At 34.5% G+C, this 10,389-nt stretch overlaps 1 protein-coding gene and 1 pseudogene across 1 annotated transcript; one reads left to right on the top strand and one right to left on the bottom strand.

Annotated features, from left to right (window-relative positions):
- Nucleotides 1–520: 520 nt before the first annotated feature.
- On the bottom strand, nucleotides 521–1,700 carry LOC145824359 (G-type lectin S-receptor-like serine/threonine-protein kinase At1g34300 pseudogene; annotated as a pseudogene).
- A 188-nt stretch (nucleotides 1,701–1,888) lies between these two features.
- On the top strand, nucleotides 1,889–5,638 carry LOC114303125 (putative protein phosphatase 2C 63). Its single transcript, XM_028248275.2, has 4 exons — nucleotides 1,889–2,376; nucleotides 2,935–3,317; nucleotides 4,712–4,948; nucleotides 5,102–5,638. The coding sequence occupies exons 1-4, from the start codon at nucleotides 2,085–2,087 to the stop codon at nucleotides 5,369–5,371; spliced, it is 1,182 nt and encodes a 393-aa protein (XP_028104076.2). The 5' UTR covers nucleotides 1,889–2,084; the 3' UTR covers nucleotides 5,372–5,638.
- The last annotated feature ends 4,751 nt before the right edge of the window (nucleotides 5,639–10,389 follow it).

Raw genomic sequence — 10,389 nt, 5'->3', positions numbered from 1 at the left:
ATAATTAAAAAAATATAAAATTATATCATTTTTTTAAAATTATAATGTACATAAAATATAAATGCTTGGGTGAATTACATTTACCTCTCCTAAGGTTTCTGACAAATACAGGGACCTCCCCTGTGATTTGAATAATTACAGTAACCTTTCTTACTTTACCGAACAATGTCAAGATTCCCCCAAAATTTGACAGCCATTTATACACCTAACAACCTTGCTATGTCATCAAATGTAAGCACTAAAATGCCCAAAATGCACTAAAATGCCAATTCAAGAATTTTCTAAACTATTGTTCTTTTGTAAAGAGGAAATTATCGAGGAATCTATTTTTCATGAACTCATATACCAGAAGCCTGTGACGACCTTCAAGGCAAAACCTTATCAATCTCACAAGATTTAAATGGTGGGTACTATTTATAGTTACAACCTCCATTCTAAACTGTTTCTCACCCTACTCAATTCCCTCAAGTTGCTTCATTGCAACAATAGTTTATTAGCAAGAACGCCTCTGTAAACAGCCTCAAATCCTCTCCACCTTCCTCTTACACCCTTTCCTACTATCATTCAGATCAATGGGTAAAAAATTCTTCAAAGGACATCCACAAATTAAAGTCGTATCGTTGTAACTATAAAAACCCAAATCCCCACAATACCCAAAATCTTGACACTGATCACTAACAACAACCTATCTCTCCATTGCAGTTGATCCACTACACTTAGGAGAGCTATAAATCCTCAAATTTCCATCACTTTTTAACTTCAAAAACCTAAGTATATCAGTCCTTTCAGCATAATCACTACCATAAGCCATGATCACAGGGACAGAAAATGATGGATCTGTGAGTGATAACAACCCAATTGCTTGAAGTCGTAAAATGAGTGATGTAAAATTTATGTTAATTGACGAATTCACACCCGAATTCCAATACACAATCGAGTTATTTCATTGAAGGGTTAAATTTTCAGAGATTAAAAGTCTAAAAGAGTACAACCCAAATTCCAATTTTTTGTCACTAGTGAAATTTTGATTAGGCAAGAAAGTATCAGTAGGGGTTATCAAAGGTGGACCAGACCAAAACGGTGAAATTTTGGAGGACAAAGTTACCTAAGTCGTCAAGGGCGGCGGAAGAGACACCGCGGCTGGCGATGTTGGACTGCCAGACGAGGAACTGGAAAGAAGCGGAGAAATCGGCGGCTCCGGAATCACCGTTGACTCTCCAGACTGGGATGCCGTTGTAGGTGATGGCGATGAAGTATACAGAGCCATCGGCGATGAAACCTACAGAGAATGTGTTGTTTGGGGATGGCCATGACTGGTTCAAATTGGAAGCCAAGAGAGTTAAACCAAGTTGAATGTTTTGTGAGCGAATAATGAAAAATAGAGAGAATATGAAGATGATTGACAACAATGGCTTTATTTTCTCCACACTCTCTCTCTTTCTCTCTCTCTCTGTCTCTTCTGCACTCTTAATCTCTCATTTTTGATATGTATGGCTGTATAGTAAGAGGAGGAGGAGGAGGATGAGAGAGACAGAGACAGAGAGAGACCAAGTCCTTATTGACTTGAAGCATAGAGAGTAGGGGTCATGGTTGTGTTGGTCAGTCACAAGTAGTGATGTTAGTCTTGAATAAAGGGCTTTTTCGTCTTTTCACAATCAAAAGCAAGGGTGATATGGTTATTTTCTATAGAATACCAACATCGCTTATGTAAAATAGACAGAATAGGAGAATCTTGACATTATCAAGTAAAATAAGAGAAGTTACTGTAATTATTCAAATTATAAAAAAAAAATTTGTATTTATCAAAAACTCTAAAGGTGGTAAATGTAATTTATTCTAAATTCTTTAAACGTACCATACCATAGTGTGTTTCCCATTTATTAATGACATGATGACAATGTTGATTAAAATTTTGCTTTACCGAACAATTCCACGTCTTCTCCCACTACACCAAACCAGAATCCAACAATTTAGAGAGAGAGAGAGAGAGAGAGAGACATTTCATAGAGAGACAGAAACTGACTTTTTTAGAGAGAGAGAGAGAGAGAGACAGTAAAGACCAGAGAGAGAGAGAGAAAAAGAAGATGTTGGAGTCGTGTTACAGGCCGCTGGGGCGATGCTTCGGCTTTGCCGGCGGCGGATGCGGTGGGTGTTGCGGCGGAGGAAGTGGTGGCGACGGACTTCTCTGGGACATGGACTTGAAACCCCACGCCTCTGGCGACTATTCGATTGCCGTGGTTCAAGCTAATTCTTCGCTTGAAGACCAAAGCCAAGTTTTCACCTCCCCTTCCACCACCTACGTCGGCGTCTACGACGGCCACGGCGGCCCCGAGGCCTCTCGATTCATCACCAACCACCTGTTCTCTTACCTTCACAGTACGTTCCTAAACCCTAATTTCCATTCAATTTTTAGTTCTGTATTTGTATGTATGTATGTTATGTGCGTATGTTGAGGATTTAAACAAGTACAATATGCTAGGTTTTGTTACTTTATTGATTTGAAATTTTCTCAACCAAACAGATTGTTATGGAAAATCGGAGAAATATATAATGGGAGAGATCATGCCTTTTCATTTTCTTTTTCTTTTTTAGCATAAGGAGAGATCATTCTTTAGTCTTGTGTTTTATGTTATACTAGAACGTGTGCAGTGTGCTATGAAATCAATAGGTTGATCGTTTATTGATTGACGCACAAAAAAAAAAATGTAGATGAAGAGAAAGAAACTGGAGAAATTATAAAAATTTGAATTTTGGAATTTAAAATAAAAAAGGAAGGCAATTGCATGGCAATTTGGGAATGAAAAGATTATGACAAAGCTTCGAGTTGTAGGGTTTGTATCATAGAATCGATAATAGAGTAGGTGTTTTTTTTTTCTTTCAAAAATATAAAATTTAAGAAATGGTTTTATGGATTTATCAATTTTGGTTACACAGAGTTTGCTTCGGATCAAGGAGGATTGTCTGCAGATGTGATTAGGAAGGCATTTGATGCCACTGAAGAGGAATTTTTGCATTTGGTGAAGCGATCATGGCTAGCTCAGCCTCAGATTGCTTCGGTTGGTTCTTGTTGTCTTGTTGGGGTGATTTCAAATGACATCTTGTATGTGGCGAACCTTGGGGATTCGAGGGCAGTGCTTGGCCGAGCAGTATCAGATGGGCCAGCCAGTAAATCTACCAATGTGGTGGCAGAGCGCTTATCAACAGATCATAATGTTGGGGATGAGGAGGTAAGGAAGGAAGTTGTGGCACTTCATCCTGATGATTCCCACATTGTTGTGTATACTCGTGGAGTTTGGCGAATTAAGGGCATAATTCAGGTATCAATTATGGCTTTTGTTTGCTTGTTGAATGGAATTTCTATGGTTGGAACATCTTTAATCACTTATTTTCTATACTAGTCATTGACTTTTATGTTGTATTCGACTATTAAGTTAATAGACAAGCATTGGTTTAGATGAATTGTCATAGTTTGTTGTCATCATAATGGGGACAAATCTTGTTGGGACGTGGACAGTGATCAGTAATGATAAATTCATTAAATGCATACAGAGATATGCAGTTTTTTTTCATTGGTTTTTGTTTGCTGGTATGAATTATCTTCTCTCTTCCAAAACCTATCGCATAGGACTGGTTTGCTTCTAGTTTTGCAGCGCAAGAGACAACTATTTTGGTCTTTGAATGCTTAACTTTGCTATGAATGGTGAATTAGTGCTTGGGCTATTCCCCATCACCTGTCAAAACTGTTGAAGCTACTGTGGTATTCATGGTGTAGTTGATATGTTGAGAATAATCATCACTGTAATTTGTGCATTACTTCTCTTATGTTCTTGCTGGGTGTTTGGTTTCTCTTCTGGATTAATCTTGGGGCTGTTCAGCTGGTTTTAACTTAATCATATTAAACATGTTAGGCCCTATTACAGACTTTTTTTTTTTTGTTTTGTTTATTTCCTTGTTTGCAAGGTAAATAGCACCAATGCAGCCTGCGGTCTGCCAATTTTTTTTTAACCATTTTCATTTCTTTAGCTTGACAAACCTATTTCAGGATTTATCTTAGAGTAGAATCTTTTTAACTTATACAAGAGGTCTTGACCCCCTAACAAATCATAAAAGCAATTTTTTTTTTTTTTTTTGCAAGTGTAATAATGGTGTCCTTTATTGCAGAATTGGATTACTCTAAATGGCATGTCTTGCCTTGTTGGCCACCCTTTCATAGAATCAAAAGTACAATTGTGATGTTTTCATTGGGCTCACAAGTCATGAGATGCACATTAAGAGCTAAAAAGCATATTGCGGCGCTAATTGAAATATTTTTTATTCTTCTTTTCATCCAGGTGATTTGCATTGCATGCTTACGATGGTATGCTCACCATTGCAAATATCAGATGCCTATTTTGTTTTGCAATCAAAGAGATATATAATATAACTTTTATGGCTATACCTAATTGCAGTGAGTACATGGCTGTAATGGTTTCAACTTCTGGACCATTGGACTGGTTTCCTTTTTGTACTTGGTTGTATGGGTTGTACGAGACAATTTTCTATAAATGCTTACTCTTTTGTTTTTGTTTTTTTTTTTGTTTTTTTGTCCTTTTCATTTTATATGTTATTGATTGCTGCTAGTTTACCCCATGGAGTTGACATTTGTGCGTAATTTAGCATCATCTGTTCAAATATCTTTATGATCTTTCTTTTAATTCTTTCCTCTTAATAGGTGTCCAGATCAATCGGAGATGTTTATCTAAAGAAACCCGAGTTTAACAGAGATCCTCGTTTCCTGCAATTTGGATCACCTGTTCCTTTAAAAAGAGCTGTAGTGTCAGCAGAGCCTTCTATCTTGATTAGAAAGTTAAGGCCACAAGACTTATTCTTGATATTTGCATCGGATGGCCTCTGGGAGCAACTAAGCGATGAAGTAGCTGTTGAAATCGTCAAGAAAAGTTCAAGAGTTGTAAGCGCTGCCACTGCTCTTTCATTATTCTCTCTATTCTGCTATGCTTTGTTACTAAAGTGTTTGGCATGCAAATTGGGATTAACCCATCATGATGTCAGCGTTATATCATTAATCACTTCTGAATTCTTATTTTCTGATTTATTTTTTTAGGGAATAGCAAAGCGCTTGATTAGAGCTGCCCTGCAAGAGGCTGCAAAGAAAAGAGAAATGAGCTATGATGACATAAAAAGAATTGAAAAGGGGGTTAGGCGCCATTTCCACGATGATATCACAGTGATTGTGATATATCTGGATCGTCAACAGCGCTCTCCAAATGGGAAATGCAAGGATTACCGGATGGTTGATTGCACTAGCGCCCCAGTTGATATTTTCACGCTTAACTCAGATGAAACGGAAAGTACACCTCAGACTTCTCCCTGAACAGTCCTCCTTAGACATGGTGCTGGCGTGTAAATACAATGGTAAATTTTGTTTGTTTCAGTTTTTCTAAACGGGAATATATGGGATTTCTGGGTCATAATTAGAGAGGTGTTGTAAATAATCTTGTGAAGGAGGGATGATAGATTGAAGCTGTTTGCTTCCCGGCTTGGGTTTTGACCTCATTTCTTGTTTTGTTTTTGTTGTGTATGTGTGGGTATGTATGTTTTATATGACTGAGATTGAATTATAAATCCTTTTTAAAACACAGCCATTATTTGTTTGTTTTCCCTCTTAGATTTCTTTTTTCTTTTGTATTTTGGTTTATATGTTTACTACACAGAGAGGCATGTTTTGAAGAAAATAGTGACACCAGCAAGCTCACCATTACTATGGCCGCCACCACCCGCTTCCACACACTATGTCTATTGGTTTTTAGTTCATTTTATACATATGGAATAACTTATTTTACTTTGAGGTTTGATTTTTAATTTTTAATTCTCAATTCTCAATTCTCAATTTGGGATTAATTGCGTGGAGACCTCTTAAATTATTACCAAGAATCATTTTGATCTCTTAAACTAAAAAAAGGTATAATTAAACCCTTTTAACTATCAATATTGGGATTTTAGGCAATTGTCTAAGTGGTTACGGAGAGTATACTTAGGTGCCAAGGTACCTGAAGTTGAAGTTCAAGTCAATGGAAAAATGTTAATGCGTTGTAATATCAAGATTGAATATAACTGTTAAGATTTTATTTATTATAAAATATCACTTTATACCTTACCTATCTATCGTCAAGGTACTCCATGATACAACTGTATAAGGTGTGTGTGTGAAATTTTAGTAATTAAACATGTTTTGTTAATGCAGTTACAAAATGTTAATAATTTAAAGAGTCAGTTTGCATATATTTTTTTAGCTTAAAAAATTAAAATGATATTTGACAATAATCTAAAAGGTGTCCTTCGTGCATCAAATACCACCTAACCCTACGGCTCAAAAACCCTAAAACCATGTCCTCCTGACAGAAGGATCAACAAAATGTTCTTTTTTCGCACTATTGTCAATTAGCCATGATGTATGGTATGGTTAATACACAAAACATATGGAGGGAAGAATAGGTAAAACGAGCTGTGGAATGTCAATAATGTTGCAATTACTATGATAGTCTTGTATGAATGGAGAACACCTCAATGCAGTTATTGAGGTGAAAGAATTCAAAAACTGCGTGCCAGTTCATTGAAGAAATGGGATTGAGAGTTAAAAAAAAAGTAGTGGAAATCTTACCCAAAAAAATACAAATTGGACCATTCTAGAGGCGAAAAATTATTGATTGGTCTTGGGGTGTCATGTGGTCATACCCCACACCAATCACAATTTACTATACCATCATGTTTTTCAATCACCTAATACAAATTCGTAGGTCTCACCCCCTCCACCAATCATAACATCGGTGGGGCACCACGTGACGGTGTCCCAAAACCAACCAATTACTTCTCTCTAGAAACAGTAATCCAATCACATGGTATTATTCATGTGATATTTTCATTAAAATTTTATAGATGAGAGGACATTGATTCATATTTGTTATTGTTAAGTAGTTGAAAAATAAATGATAATTTATTTAATATGTTTTGTAGTATTTCATTTGTAAAGAACACCCTATAAGAATGTCACATGTATCTTAGAATTACTTAATAAATTTTCATATATAGGTGCATTATTCATAAAAATAAGGGTAAATTACACTTTAAACCTTCAAGTTTTAGTGTCTTTTTGCTTTGGCTTTTAAAAGTTATTTCTTTCCCACCTAATATTTCTAAACTCACCCATTTTATAATGTTTATTCAATTGCAGATGAAAATTATAACGTTAACAGTCACATAACATAATAACACCATTACCCGGTTTGATTCTTAAAGTTTTTAACCAATTTGGCTCTTAACATTTATAATTTTCTCAATTTGTTCCAATAGCTAACTCTTGCCCAAAATTGCACGCATGGCATCCATGTTGCTCCCAACTCAGACCTTACATTCCATTTTCTCCCAAATATCTACTGAAATAGCAAGCGGATTTGAGAGAGAGATGTTCAATGTTGTCAATTTGAATAGATTGTGATTATAGATGCTAAATGGTGGTTTTGAGGTATTGGTGGTGTTAGTGAGGAGGTGAAGTAGAGTTGTGGATGATGATATTATTTAGTTGTTAATGATGGTAGTGAAGAGGGAGAGTTTTTGTGAAGAATTGAGTCTGAGAGTTAGAGTGCAAAATGGAAGAAGAAAAGAGTGGGAAGTTTAGGAGTGTTATTGGGCCAATGGAGGGAGTCCATGGTTGGGTTCGGTGGAAGGAAGTGATAAGGAGGTAGTGGCTATAGGCATAGGTTTGAGTCTAAATTTGTATAATAGTGTATTATTTTGTCATGTAGTGTTGTGAGATTGTTAATGTGTCATTTTTTAATTTAATTTTATATCAATGCTGATTGTTGAAAATAAATAAATAAAAATTGAAGACATTAAACATGGCTTCCAATGTGTTGATTTTGATTCAAAATTAGATGAATTTTAGCTATTAGAGTAAACTAGAAAATTTAGAAACATTATTGGGGGGCAAGATGAGAAAATATTGAAATTTAATAGGGGAAGATATAATTTATCTTAAAATTAAAATATATATACTCCTTCCGTCCCAAAATATTAGTCCCTTATTCCATTTTTCATTGTCCCAAAATATTAGTCCCTCTTTATAAATCAAGTACAAAAATAATGTAAATTTCCTATTTTGCCCTTCTTTTAAATTAATAAATAATTTAAAAAGTACAATTATGACATTGATATTCCCAAAAAATGTACTATCAAAAGGGTAATTTTGGAAAACCAACTTTTTTCAAATGCAATAAGTGTACTACCAAAAAAAGTTAGATTCCCCAAAAAGGACCAATATTTTGGGACGGAGGGGGTATAAAAAAAAAAATTGTGAGTTGTCGTCATCATTGTAGAGAAACAGGTTAGAAGGGAGAGAGCGTGTTCCTGTGATTGGGACTAGCGGTAAATGAATCAAACAATTGGAGCGTGATTGATGTTTGGTTTGTTAAAAATTCATTAGAACTCAATTTATTAAGTAAATAAATTAACTTTAAACACATTTTTGAATTTATTAAAGATTTCAAACTGAGATCGTTTGGGGTGTTTTAAATAAGTGTATTTTTTGATTTTTTAGATTAAAAAGTAAAGAAAAAAATATGATTGTTTAAGATAACTTTTCGACTTTTTATGAATAAAAATGTGTATTAAAATATTATATAAAATAACAAAATTACTATATTACTCCTATATATATAAATGACTGCTGACAGTGATGGTACCGTTATGTATACGGTGGACAACTAGGACCAGATTGCCTACGGTGCTGTTCGGACTGGACAGTGTTGTTCGGTCTGTGGGGACCCACCACGGGTCCTGTTTTGATAATCAGAACCGTTTAATGTGTAGAACTCGTCAAGTACGACACAATTATACAAAATCACGTTGATCGGATGTCGATAGCTATCTGATCCGATTACTTTTTTGTCAACCGTTACTTTGTACACCATCTATTTTTTTTATACAAAACTGATCTAATCATATAGTTATCAATATCCGATCAACGGGATTTTTTATAAGCATATAGTACTCGACGATTTCTACATATTCCACGATTCCGATTTTCAAAACGGGACTCGTGGTGGATTCCCACTAGCCCAACAGTACCCGTGACACCTCAGCCTATTTACATATATGTTCTGACAGCACATCATTCCAATAATATTTATGGGTACTTACGTATAGGTTCTAATAAGTTGAATTATTATCTAATAGGTCCTATGAGAAAAATTTGTCATAAAAAAAGTCACTGATTGTAAGTTTTAGTGACAATTTATAAAAATCATGACAAAAAAAGTCACTAATTGTCAATTTTTAGCAACATATATAAAACATTGTCACAAAAAAAATATTTTTAGCGACAATTTTACCAAGACTTATTTTCAATAGGATTTGATGGGAAATAAGTCCAACTATTAAGACCTATTGATAATTTACCTTAATATTTATTCACATATATATACATATATGATCTAACAGCACCAGACATCACCATCATTGCCATGCCAAAACTTGACTTGTACTTTTTTTTAAAAAAAATTATATATATATTTTTTAAATAGTGATAATTTTTTAATTTTTTTAATAATTTTTTATCTTTTTTCATGGATATCAAACCAACCCTAAGCTTTTTTTTTTTTAGAGAGAAAACCAGCCCTAAGCTTGAACATTGAATTATTCGTTGGACTCATTAAAACTAAATAAAAATACCAAACTATTTGAGTTTGACTCGACTAAAACTCGTTTGAGATTGGCTCGACTACCATAATGAACCAAGTCTAAATAAATTTTAAAACTCAATAAAATTTTCAAATCAAACTCTAATAATAAATCGTTCAACTTGTTCGGCACATTTATCACTCCAAATTGGGACACTATAGTCACGGACGCATGCAATTGTTGTGCATTTTTTATGATTTTATTTTGGACCATTTTTTATAATTCAAAATTTTCCATTTTTTAAATCTATCAATTAAATTGCTCATGTAAATATTTAAATTGGCACAACCTGCGGATTTTTTTTTATCAACAAAAGCCAATTGTTAGTTATTAGATTAACACTTATAATAGTTAGACTTTATATTCAGTGATTGCCTCCTAATTTAACTCTCCATTAAGTAAAATTGAACCCATAACTTTCCTATGGGAAATTATTTAATAATCTCGGAATATCACGTGACCATATTTCAAGTCAATCACCAATTACTTAACCCCCATGTTGTTTCTCATCCGCAACATAAATCGTAAACCCCTATCCATCTCCACCAATCAAAACCTTATAAAGCAACACGTGTCCATACTCCGGAAATACTAAATAATCACCTCTTCCGTCTTGGAACTAAACCCTTAAAGTTATGATGGCCCAACTAAATTAGA

Source organism: Camellia sinensis, chromosome 4 (genome assembly GCF_055761805.1).
Source record: "Camellia sinensis isolate YWXY chromosome 4, ASM5576180v1, whole genome shotgun sequence".
In the NCBI taxonomy this organism is placed as follows: domain Eukaryota; kingdom Viridiplantae; phylum Streptophyta; class Magnoliopsida; order Ericales; family Theaceae; genus Camellia; species Camellia sinensis.
The sequence above is the reverse complement of the archived record's forward strand: the minus strand, read 5'-3'. Positions and strand labels throughout refer to the sequence as shown.

Bases quoted from the DNA above. Each gene is read 5' to 3' on its own strand.
- LOC114303125 (XM_028248275.2), top strand. From the start codon at position 2,085: ATGTTGGAGTCGTGTTACAGGCCGCTGGGGCGATGCTTCGGCTTTGCC. The intron at 3,318-4,711 runs GTATCAATTATG...TCCTCTTAATAG, and splicing joins GAATTAAGGGCATAATTCAG to GTGTCCAGATCAATCGGAGA. The intron at 4,949-5,101 runs GTAAGCGCTGCC...TTATTTTTTTAG, and splicing joins TCAAGAAAAGTTCAAGAGTT to GGAATAGCAAAGCGCTTGAT.